Here is a 23,554-nt window from a genome sequence, read left to right as displayed (position 1 = left end):
CCTTGCTGGGTGGTGACCCGTTTTGTTAAATCTTCCATATGTCAGTGTCTGAAGAGTAATTGCCGACGCGTAATTGTGACTGTGTGCTCTGTGGTGGCAGCATCTTGATAGAGGTGAGCCCCGGGCACTGACACGCGCTCACCTCACCTCACGAGTGTGTGAAAGATCACAATTCAGACACGTGCAGGCTCTTACCTTGAGGCCGTGTCTTTGATATTGAGCACATGTTACATTTTACAGACAAATACATTCTGACTGGCATGGAACGATTACATTGAATTTTACATACTTGGGGGCCAGGCTGCAGTGCTCAGGCAACAGGCCACGAGTCCGCCATGGGTTCCACGTGTTCATTACCTGGCTGGGGGCCCCGTGCGGAAGTGCACCACAACAAAATGAGAGCTGCAGCAGCAGAGGCATACTCCCGGCTGCGCTGGCTTCCATAGTTAAACAGAACACAAGAATAGACCGCGTACATCCAAGGGGCCACTCAGGGGCTAGCGAGAATTAAATTATGGCCAGCGGCCGTACAGTCCCTCTAATACGCATGGCAATGGTTACCAGTTTCCCGGCGCAGACGTGGAGACGTGCGCGCCGCGCACCAATTAAAGAGGTATCTATGTAAGTGCTGGCTGGCTGCGCAGCCGCGGATGGGGGCCCCTGGAGCGTGGGGGCCCCCCGCAATGCGTGGTCTGCGGGGGCTTGTGTTACGCCCCTGTTGGGAGGGGGAAGTGGGAATCATGGGGGCGGCCATTTTGCCGCTGTTTTGGACTGCCTGGGATAGCCCAAAGGCAGCCCAATTAATACTAACAAGCCCAAAGGGGCTATATAGGGGGTTTACACTTCCGCCCAGCCACCATTTTAGGTATGGAAACCTGGTGGCTGTGAGCGTAATTAGCAGCTTGTCCCACCCTCCCACCCTTAAGATGAGGTTGTTGGGGGGGATGTATTGGCGGTCATGTTTTTAGGTGGCGGCGTTTGGGACAGGTGCACAGGGGGGATTTCTGTATGTATTTGTCGCTTTGAGCAGGTGCAGGCGGAGTTTGGGTTGATGTTGGCCAAGTTTGGCTGGAGTTCGGGTCTTTTGTTGGGGATTTGGGGAACGGGAGCGGGGAAAGGGTAAACAGTTTTGGAGTTACATTAGAGGGGCTTAGTTACAGTTGCAATAAGGCAGATAGGTCTGTAGGTATTGACAGGTTTTGGAGTTAGGATGTAGGGGAGAAAAGTGGATACATGAGGATGTAATGGAATTGTATATTTGTATATGCAGGGTGTGGGGATTGTATCATGTGGGGATCGTAGGGGTGGGGGGAGACAAAACCTAAGGGGTCAGGTAACTCGATGTTTAGAGAGGTGTTAGTTTTGTGAGGCGGTTCCAGTTTTTATATATGTGATGTGCACCTGTTTCATATAAAGCGGCCTTTTACACACACAAAATGGTAGTCGGTCTCGATTGCCCCCCTTCATCCCTCCCAACCCTGTGTGTTCGGTGTGAGCCGCGAGGAGGCTACGGGCGTTAGACTGAAGCAGGCCAAGAGAAGTGAGTGTCAGAAACATCGAGTTGTTTTACAGGAAAGGAGAGAGATGAAGTAAAGTCACAGTATCACAGTGTTACCTAGGACTCTAATCTGGAAGGGGTCACTGGGATCAGACCACACGACCGCTCCGTATAGGGGATGATAACGGCACTCATAGCGCCCTTCATCCATCTCTCGGACTCCGCTGATGACGAACACAGCCTCGCTTCCAGGGGGGTCCACTTGACGGTAAATGTTACTTTCTTTGTATAGATAAAATCTCATGTTCGGATACTCCGATGAACAGTTTATGGTCAGATTTCCTCCTCTGGCGACCAGGCTCCCGGGGCTCAACACAACCGATGGATTCGGATAGGAATCTGTGATGAGCGGGAAACAAACACACATAAAGGCCAGAAACGAACCATCTTCTACTCCACAGTACACACCGCACCCCAGCTTGTCCCAGCTATCGCCTCACACTGAGCTTTTCTCTGAAACCTCGGTTGGTCCGTCTCTTATGGCTTCACCCTATAGGAAGCATTAGTCGCCCTCTGAGCCCCGAGCATTGCGATATCTGTGTGGAAATCTAACGAGCTCGAGTTTCCCTAACTAAAGAGGACACAAGCTGAATACAAAATAACCCTCTAAATCGAGAGGCGCGCACGACACGAAAGCAGCGGAAGACACAAAAGAACACCTCAGCTCTCACCTCGGAGCGTTACCTCGACGCGGTCACTGAAGTCAGACTCCGTGCTGGGGGCTCCTTTGGAATAGTACTGGCAGTAATATCTCCCCTCGTGCCCCGAGTTTACATCAGTGAAGTGGAAGACGGCCTCGGCCCCAGGAGGGTCTTGTGGAGGGCGATAGACTCCACCTCCATTCAGAATAAATCTCATATCTCTGTACTGTGCAGCAGCCGCACAGCTCAAGATCAGGTTTCCTCCTCTCACGGTCGCGCTCCCGGAGGTGATCCGAAGGGTCGGTTTCGGGAAGGTTTCTGCAGACACAATAAAAGAAGACACGTTCACCACAATGTACAAAAGAACAACATGGGACTCACTCCCACTTCCCTCCTCTTCCGCTCCCGCCCCCGATGGCATCTTTACCTCCCACCACTTCGGGTCATTACCAATCTTGAATCAAATGTTCAAATGTCTCTTACTTACCTCAAGTCTCCATTCTGTGATTCTGCTCACTCGGAAAATGTCCTAATATTGGCCCAACGCCAGTAACTATGTAATCGTTGTGCACCCGAGAAACACCAGCTTAATAGTATAATACTGGTACTTGTGAAACGACCGATCTTGGTTGTTTCGTGTAATATAATACGCACCTTTAGACTAGATACGTGGTATAAACATTACACAATTGCTTACATGTTATGCATTTCGGGGTGACGGTGAAGACGCATATCATGTTCCCCTTCAGGAGTATCTGTGGCCTGCCTCTCTGATTCCTGATCACTTGTCTTTGGCTCTTAGCTTTGCTCCGCCTCCACCCTTTTTCGGGCTGTTAATCGAGTTTCCGCATCTTTAGGCTGTGTCAGGTTTGTACTCAATTGTGACTTTGGTCTGTCCCCTAGTCTCACATCCACACATGGCTATTGATTCTATGTCAGGACTGGACGAGAGCACTAAGTATCATCTTTCTTCACTTTATGTCTCAGCTGCTCTTGCGAAGTGCACCTTTTTAACAGTAACAAGCATTAGCAATGCCAATAGGCCTGGAGTGTGAATGAAAGTACCTATTGTGTCATTGATGGGTTTAGTTACTCAAAAACGTATCATTCATGCACTTTGTCACTCATCTTTACTTTCATGAATCTAATCACACATCCACTGATTCATTAATGCATTCACCCTCTGTTAGAAATGGGATTTCTGCTTGGCTAAGGCTTGTGCCAAAGCCAGGCAGAAACCACCACTCTAGTCAGGGTAAGGGAGTTACACACGGAAGATAACCTCTGCTCACCCTCTTGGTTGCTTGGCATGAGCAGTCAGGCTTATTCGAGAGACAATGTGTAAAGCGCTTGCGCAACACATACAAACAGCAGCAACACACTAGGCACACCACAAAAGACACTCCACACAAGGTTATATGAAAAATAGCCTTTGTATTATCCAAAACACATTAGAATCTGTTGTACATTGATTCTTCATGCATGAGCGATTCCTTTTTAATCCAGTTTCAAGGGTCTGTTCTCCTTTTGTTTTCTTCATGGAGAGGTTGTTCTGACATTCAGTGCCTTATTCTAGTTTTAAGGGCCAATACCCCTGATGTACTCTTTCTAGGAGAGCTTATATAATCTTACCTGGTGTGTTTAACCTATTGTGTGTTTTGGGGGTCATTGTGGAAAGTGTATTGAGAGCTGTTGTGGCTGTACTTTCCTAGGGCGGTGTCTTTTACCCAATGGTGTACCCTTCTTTGGCGAGGGTGTGGGGCCTGTCGGTACCCATGGTATACCCTATGTAGGGTATGTTGTAGTTTTAGTTCCAGGGTGTGAACTTGTGTGTTTTGGGGGTCATTGTGGAAAGTGTAAGAAGAGCTGTTGTGACTGTACTTTTCTAGGGCGGTGTCTTTTACCCAATGGTGTACCATTCTTTGGGGAGAGTGTGGGGATTGTCAGTACCCATGGGATTCCTTTTGGCGATTTCACGGACACTAGCCTCACCCTCGGATTTCTGCTGACCCTGCTGCCTGTTGCCGCTGTTGCCGCTACAACTGGCCGGACCCGCTTCGCGGGTCCCGCTGCGCGGTTAGCAGCCTCGCCATACTCCACTTTCCAGCAAGGTTTGGGCGTTTCCACTGACCGGCAGGGCTGCGAGCTTGTAGCGGGGGACTCCAAGGACCAGGAGTCCCCGCGCGCCCTTCACCACCTGGGCTGCTCTCCCTGCCGGCTCCACCCCCATCCTTCCTCTTAAAATCGGCGGCTGAAAACTTTGCAAGTGGATTCCTTTTGGCGATTTCACAGACACTAGCCTCACCCTCGGATTTCTGCTGACCCTGCTGCCTGTTGCCGCTGTTGCCGCTACAACTGGCCGGACCCGCTTCGCGGGTCCTGCTGCGCGGTTAGCAGCCTCGCCATACTCCACTTTCCAGCAAGGTTTGGCCGTTTCCACTGACCGGCAGGGCTGCGAGCTTGTAGCGGGGGACTCCAAGGACCAGGAGTCCCCGCGCACCCTTCACCACCTGGGCTGCTCTCCCTGCCGGCTCCACCCCCATCCTTCCTCTTAAAATCGGCGGCTGAAAACTTTGCAAGTGGATTCCTTTTGGCGATTTCACGGACACTAGCCTCACCCTCGGATTTCTGCTGACCCTGCTGCCTGTTGCCGCTGTTGCCGCTACAACTGGCCGGACCCGCTTCGCGGGTCCCGCTGCGCGGTTAGCAGCCTCGCCATACTCCACTTTCCAGCAAGGTTTGGGCGTTTCCACTGACCGGCAGGGCTGCGAGCTTGTAGCGGGGGACTCCAAGGACCAGGAGTCCCCGCGCGCCCTTCACCACCTGGGCTGCTCTCCCTGCCGGCTCCACCCCCATCCTTCCTCTTAAAATCGGCGGCTGAAAACTTTGCAAGTGGATTCCTTTTGGCGATTTCACGGACACTAGCCTCACCCTCGGATTTCTGCTGACCCTGCTGCCTGTTGCCGCTGTTGCCGCTACAACTGGCCGGACCCGCTTCGCGGGTCCCGCTGCGCGGTTAGCAGCCTCGCCATACTCCACTTTCCAGCAAGGTTTGGGCGTTTCCACTGACCGGCAGGGCTGCGAGCTTGTAGCGGGGGACTCCAAGGACCAGGAGTCCCCGCGCGCCCTTCACCACCTGGGCTGCTCTCCCTGCCGGCTCCACCCCCATCCTTCCTCTTAAAATCGGCGGCTGAAAACTTTGCAAGTGGATTCCTTTTGGCGATTTCACGGACACTAGCCTCACCCTCGGATTTCTGCTGACCCTGCTGCCTGTTGCCGCTGTTGCCGCTACAACTGGCCGGACCCGCTTCGCGGGTCCCGCTGCGCGGTTAGCAGCCTCGCCATACTCCACTTTCCAGCAAGGTTTGGGCGTTTCCACTGACCGGCAGGGCTGCGAGCTTGTAGCGGGGGACTCCAAGGACCAGGAGTCCCCGCGCGGCCTTCACCACCTGGGCTGCTCTCCCTGCCGGCTCCACCCCCATCCTTCCTCTTAAAATCGGCGGCTGAAAACTTTGCAAGTGGATTCCTTTTGGCGATTTCACGGACACTAGCCTCACCCTCGGATTTCTGCTGACCCTGCTGCCTGTTGCCGCTGTTGCCGCTACAACTGGCCGGACCCGCTTCGCGGGTCCCGCTGCGCGGTTAGCAGCCTCGCCATACTCCACTTTCCAGCAAGGTTTGGGCGTTTCCACTGACCGGCAGGGCTGCGAGCTTGTAGCGGGGGACTCCAAGGACCAGGAGTCCCTGCGCGCCCTTCACCACCTGGGCTGCTCTCCCTGCCGGCTCCACCCCCATCCTTCCTCTTAAAATCGGCGGCTGAAAACTTTGCAAGTGGATTCCTTTTGGCGATTTCACGGACACTAGCCTCACCCTCGGATTTCTGCTGACCCTGCTGCCTGTTGCCGCTGTTGCCGCTACAACTGGCCGGACCCGCTTCGCGGGTCCCGCTGCGCGGTTAGCAGCCTCGCCATACTCCACTTTCCAGCAAGGTTTGGGCGTTTCCACTGACCGGCAGGGCTGCGAGCTTGGAGCGGGGGACTCCAAGGACCAGGAGTCCCCGCGCGCCCTTCACCACCTGGGCTGCTCTCCCTGCCGGCTCCACCCCCATCCTTCCTCTTAAAATCGGCGGCTGAAAACTTTGCAAGTGGATTCCTTTTGGCGATTTCACGGACACTAGCCTCACCCTCGGATTTCTGCTGACCCTGCTGCCTGTTGCCGCTGTTGCCGCTACAACTGTCCGGACCCGCTTCGCGGGTCCCGCTGCGCGGTTAGCAGCCTCGCCATACTCCACTTTCCAGCAAGGTTTGGGCGTTTCCACTGACCGGCAGGGCTGCGAGCTTGTAGCGGGGGACTCCAAGGACCAGGAGTCCCTGCGCGCCCTTCACCACCTGGGCTGCTCTCCCTGCCGGCTCCACCCCCATCCTTCCTCTTAAAATCGGCGGCTGAAAACTTTGCAAGTGGATTCCTTTTGGCGATTTCACGGACACTAGCCTCACCCTCGGATTTCTGCTGACCCTGCTGCCTGTTGCCGCTGTTGCCGCTACAACTGGCCGGACCCGCTTCGCGGGTCCCGCTGCGCGGTTAGCAGCCTCGCCATACTCCACTTTCCAGCAAGGTTTGGGCGTTTCCACTGACCGGCAGGGCTGCAAGCTTGTAGCGGGGGACTCCAAGGACCAGGAGTCCCCGCGCGCCCTTCACCACCTGGGCTGCTCTCCCTGCCGGCTCCACCCCCATCCTTCCTCTTAAAATCGGCGGCTGAAAACTTTGCAAGTGGATTCCTTTTGGCGATTTCACGGACACTAGCCTCACCCTCGGATTTCTGCTGACCCTGCTGCCTGTTGCCGCTGTTGCCGCTACAACTGGCCGGACCCGCTTCGCGGGTCCCGCTGCGCGGTTAGCAGCCTCGCCATACTCCACTTTCCAGCAAGGTTTGGGCGTTTCCACTGACCGGCAGGGCTGCGAGCCTGTAGCGGGGGACTCCAAGGACCAGGAGTCCCCGCGCGCCCTTCACCACCTGGGCTGCTCTCCCTGCCGGCTCCACCCCCATCCTTCCTCTTAAAATCGGCGGCTGAAAACTTTGCAAGTGGATTCCTTTTGGCGATTTCACGGACACTAGCCTCACCCTCGGATTTCTGCTGACCCTGCTGCCTGTTGCCGCTGTTGCCGCTACAACTGGCCGGACCCGCTTCGCGGGTCCCGCTGCGCGGTTAGCAGCCTCGCCATACTCCACTTTCCAGCAAGGTTTGGGCGTTTCCACTGACCGGCAGGGCTGCGAGCTTGTAGCGGGGGACTCCAAGGACCAGGAGTCCCCGCGCGCCCTTCACCACCTGGGCTGCTCTCCCTGCCGGCTCCACCCCCATCCTTCCTCTTAAAATCGGCGGCTGAAAACTTTGCAAGTGGATTCCTTTTGGCGATTTCACGGACACTAGCCTCACCCTCGGATTTCTGCTGACCCTGCTGCCTGTTGCCGCTGTTGCCGCTACAACTGGCCGGACCCGCTTCGCGGGTCCCGCTGCGCGGTTAGCAGCCTCGCCATACTCCACTTTCCAGCAAGGTTTGGGCGTTTCCACTGACCGGCAGGGCTGCGAGCTTGTAGCGGGGGACTCCAAGGACCAGGAGTCCCCGCGCGCCCTTCACCACCTGGGCTGCTCTCCCTGCCGGCTCCACCCCCATCCTTCCTCTTAAAATCGGCGGCTGAAAACTTTGCAAGTGGATTCCTTTTGGCGATTTCACGGACACTAGCCTCACCCTCGGATTTCTGCTGACCCTGCTGCCTGTTGCCGCTGTTGCCGCTACAACTCGCCGGACCCGCTTCGCGGGTCCCGCTGCGCGGTTAGCAGCCTCGCCATACTCCACTTTCCAGCAAGGTTTGGGCGTTTCCACTGACCGGCAGGGCTGCGAGCTTGTAGCGGGGGACTCCAAGGACCAGGAGTCCCCGCGCGCCCTTCACCACCTGGGCTGCTCTCCCTGCCGGCTCCACCCCCATCCTTCCTCTTAAAATCGGCGGCTGAAAACTTTGCAAGTGGATTCCTTTTGGCGATTTCACGGACACTAGCCTCACCCTCGGATTTCTGCTGACCCTGCTGCCTGTTGCCGCTGTTGCCGCTACAACTGGCCGGACCCGCTTCGCGGGTCCCGCTGCGCGGTTAGCAGCCTCGCCATACTCCACTTTCCAGCAAGGTTTGGGCGTTTCCACTGACCGGCAGGGCTGCGAGCTTGTAGCGGGGGACTCCAAGGACCAGGAGTCCCCGCGCGCCCTTCACCACCTGGGCTGCTCTCCCTGCCGGCTCCACCCCCATCCTTCCTCTTAAAATCGGCGGCTGAAAACTTTGCAAGTGGATTCCTTTTGGCGATTTCACGGACACTAGCCTCACCCTCGGATTTCTGCTGACCCTGCTGCCTGTTGCCGCTGTTGCCGCTACAACTCGCCGGACCCGCTTCGCGGGTCCCGCTGCGCGGTTAGCAGCCTCGCCATACTCCACTTTCCAGCAAGGTTTGGGCGTTTCCACTGACCGGCAGGGCTGCGAGCTTGTAGCGGGGGACTCCAAGGACCAGGAGTCCCCGCGCGCCCTTCACCACCTGGGCTGCTCTCCCTGTCGGCTCCACCCCCTCATCCACCAATCTCATAGGCATAAAAGTCAAGTAACATCCCCGCTGCGCGGGAGCGCGCGGGAGGGCGCCGGGAGAAGCCCGGGACAAGGGCGGGACCGTTTGAGGCCGTTCGAGGACTAAGAGGACTGGCCTGGCCCACCCCCCTTGGTTCTTGCCACTGTCATCGTGCCTGGACTTTGAGATTAGTGAGTACTCAACAGAAATCATAACTGTCACACATTATGTGTACTCGGGGGAGTCGCAGTAAGACTGCGCTGGGTTTGACTAAGCCAAATGGTACCTTGGACGATTTCCTTGTAAAAACAAACTTGGCAATAGACGCCGAAATCACTAAAATGCAGAAGAGGGTTTCACTTGAGCTAGATGCTGCGCGCAGACTCTCCCAAACATTTGCTAATTCTAAAAAATCTTCCCTGGGAAACATTGCGTCTGCCGCATCCCCCCAACAGGCTTCACGCCCCCCCCTCTGTTGATCCTTGCCGACGTTCATCACTCTCCCCCTTCCTCCTCTCCACTCCCATTAGACTCTTCCTTTATCTTCTCACCCATGACCTCCAAACCTACTGAGGGTCAATTGCCTACTGAACAGGGAAACTCTATCACTGTGCCGGACATCCCTGTCCCTTCCTTTTCTGTTGCAAAAAGTAAAAACCTAGATCGCCAAGGCCTGAAAAAGAAAAATAATGCAAAATCTGCTTATGCTCGTAAGAAAGCAAAAATTGCAAGGCAGCAGTTTTTCAACCATAGAAGAACTCTGCCCAATACAGGGGAGCTTAAACAAACATCACCTCCAGCTATCCAGCCAACAGGGGGTGATAGCAATCTTACTTATTTTAACACCACTACTGCCCCTGTTTCAGAGAATCCTGCTGTCCCTGGCGATAACCTAACAAGGGGAGGGCAAAATGAGCTAGGGAGGGACATGGACAAGGCGGGTGATGATGAAGACTTTCTCAAAACAGTCTGGGTTACTTTAAAACAACTATTGACACCTTTCGAACTCAGACTGTCACGTATTGAGAATCACCTTCTTGAAATGGATAAAACCTTAGTATCCCTGGCCACGCTTAGCCTAAAACAGTTGGAAGCAACATACCCCCATATTACTGAGGTTGCTCCCCAGGTTAGTAATGATGGCATCCAACCTGTACCAGCCCCTAACACTGGCATCCAAGCAGCTCCGGCCCCCAAGGAGGCCCCCCTTGTTCCTTTAATTCTGCCCTCACTTTTACCCCCCCCATTACCCAAACCTACTCCAATTCCCAAACCCCGGACAATTGCAAATGTCGCTGCCCCTCCTTCATCTAATCCACCAAAACCAGAGAAAAAACCTTCCAAAAAACAGGTGCAGCCCAAAACTTTTCCTAGAACTGACCAGAAGGCGAGCAAGCCTATCACCCCTCTTTTAGAGCGCCTACCTAACCCACATCAAAACCATCAGAATTTTCGCGGGGGCTATATTGACCTCCCTCCTGAGGCCGGGCCCTATGTTGTCATCTTGGCCGGGGTACCTCCGCTTGACCCTGACACTGTGGAAACCCAGTGGTCCTTAAAGAACAAAGTGATCTACTGGCTAAATGTCAACAGGCAGCTCCCTCATACCAACAGGAGTAGGGTTTTAATGGTCAGGCGAGTCCCATGGGTGGGTCGCACCTACAAGTCGATACCAGGAGACTGCATTGTGGTGTCATTTGCAGACCCTCATACAGCACATCTCATCACCACGTGGGATCCATATGCGACTGAACAAGCCATTGTCGCTAAACCCCTTACCTTTTTTTACCCTCCAAAACAGGTAGTAGAGTGTCCTGGGGCCTGGACCATAGCCCACAATCACAGATGGAAGGGGCATGGGCAGGGATGGCAACCCACTAACAACTGGTGGGAAGGAGCACCCACTATGAATAGGTTTGAATGCCTAGATCAGGTGGATTGACTGGGAATTGTCGACCTTCCACCCCGGTCGAGTGCCCAAAATCACCCAATGAATGCCAGTAGCAGTGACAAATCACCACTTATTGACAACATTTCGACCCATTCGGTGGTGGAACAACACTGCCCTGTCCAGCGCCCCCTCCCAGTGCGGGCCACACAATATCTAGATAGGGTACATTCCCAAGCCCCGGTAGACCTAACGGGGAATCTGGGCCACCACATCAGGAAGTTAGCGACTTAAAGCATTCACTGTTATCCTGGAATGTAGCTGGTCTGGGAAATAAGATCAGGCATAAACCTTGGTTGGAGACTGTGCAGAAGCATGGCATACTTTGCCTGCAAGAAACTTGGCTTGTAGAGGAAAGGCACATTATGGGGTATCGAACATTCCATTCACCCGCTGTGCCCTCTCCTCAGGGTCGCAATAAAGGGGGTTTGTGCATATACACCTCGAATGTAGGGGATATAAAGGTATATACTTTCCACTCTGACCAATATTTCCAAATCCTTTCATTTAAATGGGGCACCACACAAAAGGTCATACTGGTGAATTTTTATAATAACATGCCAGTAAATGAAATGGAATTGATTTTGAATAAAATGTCAAACCATATTCATAAAGTGAGAGATCAAAACACGGGGGACCACACAATTGTTTGGGCGGGAGATTTTAATTGTGCCATCTGCCCATTTTCTGAGTTAGGTTTGTGCGGCCTTGCAGATCATGAGGAGGATGGCCCTTTCCACTTCTCACACACCAACCTGGGGTCTCTCCTTAACAGTATTATATTTTCTTTTGATTTTACTTTCATTAATCAGGCATGCTCCCCCCCAGTTCCCTTTGCCCCTACATATAATGGAAGAGGCTGTGAATCTACAATCGACTTTGCACTGATATCACCCACTAAACCCAATTTTATAACTTTTTGGGAGATAGGAGATGAACCAATGAGTGATCATTACCCTATTACCTTTGGGGTAAGGCTCCCAGAGGAGAAAGCAAAGGAACCCAGCGGGCCGCTTTATCCACTAGAGGTCACCTTAACAAAGATAAATGGCTATGTGATAAAGTGGGAGAAATTGAACCGCATAATCTTCTTTCACAACTTCATATCATCTTGCTTTGCAGACATATTTGTCTGTTTAGAAGAAGATATTGATCCTACGGCGATTATGGCAGCTTTCGCTAATATCCAGCTGTACATAAAAGATATTTTAACTAGGAGCTACAAAAAGAATGGGAAACACGCATGCGGGTGGTTTGACTCCAGGTGTACAGCTGCCCTAAAGAATTTGAAGAAAGTTTTAAACACCATCCCGAAAAACAGGGTTCAAATTTCCCAGGCCAGACGAGAGTATAAGAGGGAAATTAATCATCGGAAGGCAACTATGAAAAGGGAGGCCTGGGAAGCTTTGGGGGAAGCTGCCAGGAATAAGGACACTAACCTCTTCTGTAAAGTTATAAGATCAGTATACAACACAAAAGATACTGACAATTGCATAGATGTAGCAATCACGGCAGAGCTCTGGGTAGAACACTATGGCAAACTTTACACCAACAGCCAGGGGGACACCCAGAATCAACAAAAGGCAATCTCATCCTTGAATAAATCAACTCAGGATTATCAGTTAAGTGACCCCCCAGTATCTCCCTACCCAATTGATCTGGTCTTTACCACCATTGAAGTTGAAAATGCCATCAGGGAAAGCCCGCCAGGGAAAGCCCCTGGCCCCGACCACACTCCAGTGGATGTCTATAAAACAAATCTTGAATTCTGGGTTCCCCTGTTAACTAACGTTCTAAATATGGGAAACAAATGCGGCTTAATTAACACCTGGTCAGACGCAATTGTAGTGCCCATCTTTAAAAGGGGAAATAGGGACGATCCTGCTTGCTACCGTCCCATATCGTTACTGGACGGCCTCATGAAAATCGCAGTAAGGATCGTCCTTAAGAGAATCCAGCAGTGGGAGACGGAAAAAAAGGTCATCTCGGAACTTCAATATGGTTTCCGAAAGGGATTGGGTACCCAGGAACAATGTTTAAACCTGTCCCTACTGATGTCCAAATATACCCAGGCCAAAAAAGGGGACCTGTTTGTCACCTTTGTTGACCTTAGCTCAGCATTTGATTGTGTGGATCATCTGCAGCTCTGGTCAACATTGGAACATATTGGGGTGGATCCCACCATCGTCATATTCATAAAAGAACTGTACAGAGATGCCGGCGCCAGAGTGAGGTTCGGGACCCAGGGGCAATGTACTCAGAAATTTGCCATAAATAGAGGGGTTAGGCAAGGCTGCATACTTGCGCCCCTTCTATTTAGTTTTTATATTAACTCTGTTGTAGAGCATTTAACAAATCTGCCAAGTGACTACCCAGCCGTCAATGGTAGGCCTGTACCCATCCTTTTATATGCTGACGACGCGGCAATTATGTCTAGGACTAAGGTAGGGTTGCAGAGAGCGGTAAGTGAATTCTCTTCCTACATGGGGAAAAGAAATCTGAAAGTGAACATCTCTAAAACTTTCTCCATGCCATGCACCCAAAAAAACAAAAGGCCACAATGTTCGATATATCTTGATGAGCAAAGAATTGAGAGTACGGACACTTTTTGTTATCTGGGTGTTGTTTTTGAGAGGAAAGGAGCTTGGAAACATGCAGTATCTGCTAGGAAACTTGCTTTTACCCGTGCTATTGGGGCCCTGAGAACTTTTGCAGCAAAAATTGGGGGCAAACCAACTGTCGAGATGTTACAGATATATCAAGCCAAGTGTGTAGCGACAGTCACTTATGGAGCAGGCCTATGGGGCTTCGAAAATGTGTCCTCATTACAAATTTGTGAGAATCTTTTTATTCGCTATTTACTAGGTGTGAGTAAATCTACCTCAACTTTTATTACTCACATTGAGACTGGTCTCAAATACCTTAGCGACACTATAAAGCTATCACCGTGTTTGCTTTGGCACAAAATCTGGACCACTATGGAATGCCAATTTAATAGAGAACTCATCACGGATTGTATGAATTTGGATGGTGCATCCAAAATCAAATGGCTAAGACACGTCCGGCTGATGTTCTCTAAGATTGGACATCCTGAATATTATGATGACCCAGAGTCCCTAGAAAATTTGTCTAGGCCAGCTCTCAAAAAACTTTTAATCACACACCTGGAAAGCGTTAGATGGGACACTGAGAAGCTCAAAAATACTACCCTGTGTTATCAAAAAATTACCCCTATTGAAGGTTTACAATTGTATCTCAGGATTGAAACTGCACCTTACCCTCGTATGCTTCTTACCAGGCTGCGTTTAGGCACTTTCTTCCGTATGGTCACCCTCCCGAAACAAAATGATTGGATTTCATCGAACCTAATTTGCCCATGCGATGATCACTCATCACAAAGTAACATTCATATTATGTTCTTCTGTAACCTGTATTCTGCCCCGAGGAAATTGTTCCTCTTACCTCTTCTTAAACGCTGGGGCATTAGAACATGTAAAAACGCTTATCTGAAGTTACTCTTGCTAGATGAGGTGTATGTCATCTTTGTTGTTTCTCGCTTTTTAATGTCAGTGATGAAATACAGAAATTCTATGATGTAAGCCTTATATGTTTAATTCTACTAGACGCTCTAACATGAGGCCTTCGGTCATATCTTCATCATTGACTTTTTACGTATGGAAAACTGTCTTATAGATTTTTTACAAAATTTCTAGATGGGGAAATCCTTTTAAATTTATTGTATAAAATGTACTTGTATGCTTTTATGATTTTTGCTGATAAATCGAATAAAGCTAAATTTGAATTTGAATTTGACAGTACCCATGGTATACCCTATGTAGGGTATGTTGTAGTTTTGGTTCCAGGGTGTGAACTTGTGTGTTTTGGGGGTCATTGTGGAAAGTGTAAGAAGAGCTGTTGTGGCTGTACTTTTCTAGGGCGGTGTCTTTTACCCAATGGTGTACCCTTCTTTGGGGAGGGTGTGGGGCGTGTCAGTACCCATGGTATACCCAATGTAGGGTATGTTGTAGTTTTAGTTCCAGGGTGTGAACTTGTGTGTTTTGGGGGTCATTGTGGAAAGTGTAAGAAAAGCTTTTGTGGCTGTACTTTCCTAGGGCGGTGTTTTTTTTTTACCCAATGGTGTACCCTTCTTTGGGGAGGGTGTGGGGATTGTCAGTACCCATGGTATACCCAATGTAGGGTATGTTGTAGTTTTAGTTCCAGGGGGTGAACTTGTGTGTTTTGGGGGTCATTGTGGAAAGTGTAAGAAAAGCTGTTGTGGCTGTACTTTCCTAGGGCGGTGTTTTTTTTTTACCCAATGGTGTAGCCTTCTTTGGGGAGGGTGTGGGGCCAGTCAGTACCCATGGTATACCCTATGTTGTGCCGACGTTCAGAGCCTCATTATAGTTTTAAGGGTCAATACCCCTGATGTGCTCTATCTAGGAGAGCTTATATAATTGTACCTGGTTTGTTTAACTTATTGTGTGTTTTGGGGGTCAGTGTGGAAAGTGTACCTATTCTTTGGTGTACCTGTGTTTGGGGAGGTTGTGGGCGTGAACACCTTTCCTTGTTGCATTGATTTTCATTCATCTAACCCGTGTTTTGGTTTCACCAAGGGAGGGGGATGGTGTGTGTAGTACAAATGTCTACAATACTACTATCTTATTGTATTTCCGTTCATGTTAGTGATATTTCTGATACCTCGTGTGGTACTTAATTAGATCTGCGTTTCTCGTTTTTGTACTACATGGGGTAGGTGTTGTAATCTTTGTTTTTGCTTTATTTAATTTCTTTTCTGTAAAGGAGGGAGATGTGTTGTACATTGATTCTTCATGTAATATGGTTGTCTGTAGTCTTAGTCCTTTCTTAGTGTTCTCTCATTCTCTGTTTACCACAATGCCTATGTATGTTCTTACTTCCACCTGTGAATTCTACTAGTGTCAGTTGATGGTCTGGTCAGCTAGCGAGGTTGTGTGCTCAGCTGTGTCCTACAATAAATCTACATGTAATCAACTAGAAGTATCCTGTCATCTGTGACCATCCTATTTACAACAGAATCATAATCACACAATACACTGTGCCAACTGTCACTAGGCAATATTCACAGGGGATAATAGACAGGACAGGGCCAAGCAGGCCGCTGTCAGAACCTTTAGAAAGCACTAGTAGTAAAAATATCACAACCAGTAACTACTGGTACAATAATGACCTCAGCATTAGATCACATTAGCATTAGGCAGAGAACACATTATGCACAAATCACAAGCATAAACACATTATGCAATATCTGTAGGCATGATGGAGCAAGGATTCACACGTAAAGTGACTTGCTTGCATTCAAGAACCTCACTTAATCAATAACGTTATCAACCAACCAGTTTCGTGTATTAATATCGCACTTTCACAGTACACGCGGGTGTCCCAGAGACGCTTGCTTATGTGTTTTCTAATCCTAACAAAGCTTGCACACTGACTGGTCGCTGCTATGCGGGATTTCAGTCTGCGCATACGTCGGTCATACCCATGTGATGTGACGCACTCGTAGTTCTGGAGGGATTTTTTCACACATGCGCATTATTGCAAATATGGCCGCTTTGTTTATAACATGCATCTTGCTTGCTGCCGCCGCTTTTGCTCAGCTGTCTATTTCTGCTTAATTTCTAACGCTATAGATAATATAAAGTAAGGGGATGCAGGGTTGCTAATCATGGTATACAGTGTAATTATTTTTTCTGTGTTTCTAATTTGCTTTCGCTTACTTTTCATGTACCGTGTATTTGCGGGCCTGGGAGTAGGTAGCCCCTCCATCTTGGAAGTCTGAAAGGAACCGATCATGTGACAAGAGAACCTAGTCTTGCAGCAGTGGAACTCAGCCAGCTGGCTACCAAAGCTGAGATGCTCCTGGGAACCTGCACTCTGACCCAGCGAGAAGAAACTGTATTACACCTAAAAGTGTTACAAAATTGATAGTCCACTGTGTGCCCTATTGTTCTCTTTACACGTATGCCATGGGAACTGGAATGTAAGGGGTGGGTTCGAAATATCGCATATTAATTATGAGAACACCGAATTCTAGGTGGTGACAATGACCTAACCACCTCTCTTGTCCAATCCAAAGTTGGGGATCCTGTCATTTGCAACATTTGTGGGTGGCCCACTGACCCGAAAACAGTATAACTAGCCTAGTTTTATATAGAGAAATTGTCCGACTTGTCCAAGTAGCTGACCTGTCACCGACCCTACGAACTCTATAGGTGATTGATACAGAGAGGTACGGAGCACTCTGTCCGTAATTTCCACAAACTCCAAGGGGTTTAATAGTCTTAAGTGCTGGCGAAGCACTTTGCTGGGAGATTTGAGAACCCAATCGGGGTTATTGGCAGATTCCGTGCAGAGAGGGAGTAGCGCAGGCGTTGCATCCGAAGCTGCAGGAGTTGGTTGTACCCTTTGATGAGCCCAGTCCTGTTCCAAATCCTGAGGGGTATCCTGTCCTGACTGTCCATGAGCTGTACCTGCTCGCCTACTGGCATCCTAAGTCCTTGGGGGTCTTTCTCCTCGCTTTCTCAAACTGACCCGTCGCCAGGGTTAGTCCTCATTTCCGTCCTAGGTAAATATATCTGTGGGTGTCCGTCTAACTTTACTTTTCCTTTTCTCTTTTTGAATAAAGCATCATTGCCTATGTTATTTTCCCTGTCTCTTCTAGAAGGATTTTTACATGCAAAATCTTTTATTAGTTATGTTCCACTTTTCCCCTTACCTGTAGGATATTAATGAACTGTTTACCTAATTAGTGGGATTTATTCTCACCTTCTGTTAGAAAATATTGTTTCAATCAGTAGATAGAATAAGGTTTTTTGTTCCTGCCTTAGTTTAAGCCTGTAAACTGAATAGCATGTTCCTTGTTACCCTTTTCCTTTAGTTTTCTGACATTCAATGGTGCTCGCTCTCATTCATAGTTACATTATAGTTCTGATTCTAGTTATTGATATTTTAATCTGTATCAATTTTATTGTCATGGCATATGGACTTTAATTTTTAGTATATAAACTCTTGAAAACCCTTCAGGTGTCTGTGGTTATTACAAAAGGTATAAAGTGTTATTTAAATGTACAAGGCATTCAGGTTAGCCTTATCTCCTACCCCTGCTAGCTCCTGATTCATCGGGAAACTTAGGTACCTGTGACAAGAATTGGTAAGTCGGGTACAACAGAATAATAATAGTAAAAGAAACATAAGAATTACTGATGGTGATGTGTAAGCTCGCCCGATTCACAAGAATACAGTGATAAACATGTTATGGGCCTAAGTGCGTACAAGTTGGTGAAATAAAGAGTCGGGCGACCTGCGCGCTCTATCAGTAATTTTCTGGTAGCAGAGCTATGGTTAGGACTAGTTAAGATAGGCAGATAAGATATTTTATGAATAAACCGTGAATCTATAATATGTGCTCCTAAAACTTATTTGCTGCTAAAAACAAGTTTTTACTATTGCTTTGAAACTGTTATAAAATGTTTTGAAATTATATTTTATGAAATGCTGCTATATTATTATATATGATTAACAAATTGTTAGTGATTGTTCTGTGTTTGTCTGGAATCCCCGGGGAATAGAATAGCGGGTGGTGAGTAGAATCCATTTGGCTGTGAGGTCACTTGCTGTGAGGAAGATTAGTGCATGGTTAGGCAGAACTGGAAGCGCTAATTAGGATTTTCTCTGAGTGAATAATTGGATAAATGTCAGCAACGAGACTGCTAATAGAAACTTCGGTTGTGATATTACCTAGTAAGGGTCACAAAGGGAAGGAGTAATAGAGTCATCGGAGCTTGAGTGGTAGCAGAAGAGTGCGCTGGTGAAACTTTTGACTTAGTATATATCCCGGAAAGAGTGGATGAGTCGAAGAAGTAACTGGTTCTCTAATGCTTGTGTGATAGGGTAGGCAGAAGGATCTATCCGTAGTGAATGAAAAGTAGACAGAAGTGGTTTACTTGTAGCGAAACCAAAACCTTCTTTCTTTTTAAAACACTCGAGCACAGTGGCGAATGTTATACGTTGTTAACTAAATTGAGCACTTGCACTTTAAGAAAAATTCAAAGTTTCCGTTACCTTGTGAAGGAGGGAGTCGTTTGCAAAGCTGCGCTGACGTCACTCCGTGCCGCGCTGAGATTGGCTGAAACAGCGGGCGTGTAACGAAGATAGTATTGTAAAGGAGGGGTGAGTGCCGGAGTGTGAGACCGCGTCTCGCGAAAAAGGCCGCACATCCATTGGGCGAGAGTATTTGCAATCTCTGTGTTGATTGGTTGTCGAGAATTGAAAGACACGCTAACATTGGAAGCCCGTTTATAAACAAAACCACACATTCGGAGCTTAAGGATAGCTTGGAGAGGTGTATGTGGTATCCCGAATTCTTACCTGATCCGAAAAGTCTAGGTTTTCATAAGGAGCAGATGCTCAGAGGTAGACCTTACAATATGTACGGAAGCAAGAGGAAAATGTCATTTGCCGAAAAGATCAGGAATTATTTCAAGAAAGACAAGCCCGTCAGAACTAGGGAGGGTGTAATCATTCCACCACCTAATACACCCGCATCCTTTATGATGTTTGATAAAGGGTATCATACCTGTGTATGGTTGGAAAATTGGGTAAAGTATACCGAAGGTGATGGAATCTTAGCGTTTCCTCTCGATGGTACTTTTAATAGTAGAATCCTGGTTAACTTGAGGACCCGAATGAATGACTTACATCCCAGACCTAGATTAACGCAATATGAGGCTTTAGAGGAATGGGAGATTGAGGCTCTAGAGAGAGACAGACCCCGAATGGATAAGGGGGTGAGCAAATGGTATCCGAAATTACAGCGAGAAACCAAGGAGAAAAAGATGAAACAGTGGAGACAGAATATGATGGTTGAGGGACTGTTTCCAGTATTTGGGGTAGAGGAACCTGTGGGAGGAAAATGCACAGAGAAAACCCGACACCTGATGGCTGCAGGTGATTCAGCAGATGAGTATCTGGAGGATTTATTTGTGAAAAATCCACCTCCTTATGAGGAGGAGACAAGGTCCCTAAGTACCAAAAAACCCTTTTTCAGACGTCCTAGAAGTAGAAGGGCCAGTGAAACAGATACAACAGGTATAGGTAACAGACAAACCAATAGGGACGGGTTTTGTAGACCTGATACCACGGTCCCAAATTATAGACCATTCGGTAATGAAAGACCAGTTATGACAGTCCCAACTGCCCCAAGTCTGTATCCACCTTTAGTTCCGCAAGCATTGCATGACACATCCATTGAAAGGGTTTTGCACGAAAGAGAAAAAGAAGCCTTAATTAAACAGCGTAATGAACTCATTCAGACAATAGCACAGATAAATCTCAGTCCTGAAGCACTGACAATTCCAGTGACTATTGGACCCGTTGTCCCTCTTTATGGGGATAAACAGACTGGTACAAGAACTCCAGTTGTTTCTCCTGCCGTAGTGCATCCCCAGAAGGAGCCACTCATTGTTGATGACCAGGCAAGCGAATGTGAGTCTGTGATTTCCCTAATGGATATGCCCATAAGGGAACTGGAAAGCAGTAAACCCCGGACGAGACCCCAGACTAGGGCAAAGGAAGTCCTGATTGAAACAGGTTCAGGAACACGGAGTGCCACCGTATTAACTTCGGAGGAATTAGATCGGTGGACCAGAGAAATAGAAAAGGAAACACCCCAGCCCAAACCTTTGGATATCTACAAACTAAGAATAGAAATGGAGGAACTAATAGCTGGAAATGTGGGATTAGACAGATTAAACACCCTTAGTGAGGAGGAGTTACTGTTCATAAGCAAAAGCCTTACCCGAAACACCAGAGTGTTCCATGAGAAACTAATGGACACTGCAGCGAATATGGGAATAGATGTTAGCAAATCCAAAGTCTTACAAAAGCCCTACAGAGCCGAATTTTCAGATAAAGACCTGGAAAACATGAACGTGTCAGGGAAAAAGATACAGATAAAAGAATTGTTGAATTTGTTACAGAAATGGGGGGACTTAGAAAAATGGAAGACCAGGTGGGCAAAGAAAAAAGAAGACAGTAAGGCCAGACCGAAGACTTCTGAATATGTACTCCAAGAAGTTGACAAGGCAGAAAAATTATATCCCATGAGAGAAGTACCAGGTGGGAAATATGTGCATGTTCCATGGTCTCGACAAGACATAGTGTCTTTCACAAATGATTTCCCAAAATTTAGAGAGAAACCTGTAGAATGGTATAGGCAGGTTGAGCGATTTGTTAAGGTCCAAAAATGTCTCCTGAAGGACCTAGATGGGTTCTTTGACATTGTAGTTCCTGTGGATTTGTGGACAGAATGCAAAATTGCAGTTGATTGGCCCAGTGAAGAGTATGAGAGAGACTCCAGAACCGGAGCTCCCTCACCGGAGGTAATGAGAAAATTTGATAAAGTAATACAATACTTAAAAGAGAAAGTGCCAGCTAAAGAAACTGATTGGACCCATATAGATAGAACTACCCAAAATAGTGATGAAACTGTGCATTCCTACTATGAACGACTGCTACAGATATTCAAAACCTACAGTGGAATCGATAACATTGAAATGAAGGATATGACCCATTTCATTTACCGATTCGTGTTGGGATTGAGGCCTGAAATCTCCCAGTGGATCAGGGATAATAAAATCTGTTGGCAGGGAAAACCCATAGATGAGGTCCTCAAGTACGCCAAGTACTGTGAGGATGAGATGGAGAACAAAAGAAAAGCCCTGAAGGAGAAAGTGATGTGGGCACAAGTGAAATTGGCTGAACAGCAAGAAAAACAGTTAAGTAATGTGAAAAATAATAACCCGAATACCAACTCTGGGGGAGGAGGGAAGCCCCGAGTAAAAATGAGTCGCGAAGAGGCCAAAAAGAAGTTCCCCTGTCATGAGTGCGGTCAGATAGGGCACTGGAGAGACGAGTGTCCACATATACAGGCTGGTAATGTCCCCATAAATGGTTTAAATCCACAGGTGCAGAAAGAGGGGCCACGAAAGAACCAGCAACAGGTAAAACAGAATCAGTTGCCTCGAGCTCCTAGACCTAATTATAAGAACCAAGCTAAGCAGAATGAGGGGGTCGAGGTATGGGAAGGAAGAGATGAGAGAAATGCAGCAACCTCGCAATTCCTGTTGAATGATACATTCCTCTGTGATGAACCATACTGACGGGGCCTGAGGGGGGAGGACGAGGAATGCGTGCTTGGCGCTTCCTTACCGGTAGACCAGACAGGGCCATACATTGAAGGAAAGGTTGAAGGAAATGACGTCACCTTTCTGTTGGACACTGGTGCTACCCGTTCTACTGTGAGAACAGCAGAGGTTCCAAACCGACCCCTCTCGGGAGAAGCCATCCAAGTAGTGGGCGTGTCAAATCAAATAATCAGTACTCCAGTAACTGAACCAATGGAGATTTCCATAGGGAATTTTAAAGAAATGCACAGATTTGTCGTCTGTGACTCTAGTCCTGTGAATTTGCTGGGACGTGATTTGCTATGCAAAATGAACTGCACCATCTTTTGCACACCAAAGGGAGTTGAAATTCAGACCCCAGATGAAGATGGACTTTACAAATTAATGTTACTAAGGCCTGACTCGGAAATAAAGAAACTGACAATACAGGACTTACCTGAAGAACTCCAACAAAAGGTGATGCCAGATGTGTGGGATTTCACTGGGAGAGATGTAGGGTTAATGGCAAATGTAGACCCAATTCAAATAGCCATAAAACCGAATGCAGTTTACCCGAATACCAAACAGTATAAAATGAACACAGAAGTAAAGGCCGGAGTTGCCATAGAAATAAAAAGATTGCTAGAAGCAAACATCATACAGGAAGTAATGAGCAGTCCTTGTAATTCACCCATAATTGGAATTAAAAAGCCTAGTGGAAAGTACAGGGTAATGCAGGACCTGCGAAAGGTAAACCAGATTGTTGTACCTTGCTGTCCTATTGTGCCAAACCCTGCAGTGATCTTGTACCAAATTCCATGGAATGCAGAATGGTTTACCGTTATTGACTTATGTCATGCATTCTTTTCCATCCCATTGCATCCCGACATCAAATTTCTTTTCTCATTTGAATTTGACAGTCATGTCTACGTCTGGAATTGTGTCCCTCAAGGGTACACAGAGAGTCCTTCGATTTTCAACCAGATTTTAAAAAGATGCCTTGAATCATTAATCTTGCCTAGAGAATCAGTTTTAGTACAGTACATAGACGACCTCCTAGTGGCGTCTAAAAGTCGGAACGACTGTGTTACTGATACCATTGCATTGTTGAACCATCTAGGCAAGGGAGGACATAAAGTATCACCTGACAAATTGCAGTTCTGTAAAAACTCAGTGAAATATCTGGGACACCAGATAGAAAAAGGTATCCGAAGAGTCACTTCAGAAAGGATTAGAATAATTCGAGACATGGAGTTACCCAGAACCCAGAAAGAAGTTAGAATGTTCCTAGGAGTTGTAGGATACTGCAGACAGTGGATTGTGGGATTTGCTGTTCTAGCAAAACCATTAATAAAGATGACCAAGAGGGGAGCAAAAGATCCAGTTGAATGGGATGATGAAAGTATGACATCCTGGATAAAATTACGAAACTGTCTGTGTTCAGCTCCTGCATTAGGAATGCCTGATTATTCTAAAAACTTTGATCTGTTTTGTGATACACGAGACAATTGTGCACTCTCAGTCCTAACGCAAGAACATGGTCTGACCAGACGTCCAGTGGCCTATTTTTCTGCCACTTTAGATCCAGTGGCTGCTGGAT

General features: G+C 48.1%; 1 protein-coding gene across 6 annotated transcripts in view; it reads right to left on the bottom strand.

Annotated features, from left to right (window-relative positions):
* LOC147701649 (immunoglobulin superfamily member 1-like) overlaps window positions 1-23,554 on the bottom strand; it is a 932,114-nt gene that overhangs the window by 590,162 nt on the left and 318,398 nt on the right. For all 6 annotated transcript variants that reach the window (XM_086930282.1, XM_086930278.1, XM_086930279.1 and 3 more), the window contains 2 exons: window positions 2,230-2,517; window positions 1,616-1,897 (listed from right to left, as the gene is read on the bottom strand). In XM_086930282.1, the coding sequence (XP_086786408.1) occupies window positions 1,616-1,897; window positions 2,230-2,517 (570 nt within the window). The remainder of the gene's footprint in view (window positions 1-1,615; window positions 1,898-2,229; window positions 2,518-23,554) is intronic.

This window comes from Lissotriton vulgaris, chromosome 7, assembly GCF_964263255.1.
Source record: "Lissotriton vulgaris chromosome 7, aLisVul1.2, whole genome shotgun sequence".
NCBI classification, from domain to species: Eukaryota; Metazoa; Chordata; class Amphibia; order Caudata; family Salamandridae; genus Lissotriton; species Lissotriton vulgaris.
The sequence above is the reverse complement of the archived record's forward strand: the minus strand, read 5'-3'. Positions and strand labels throughout refer to the sequence as shown.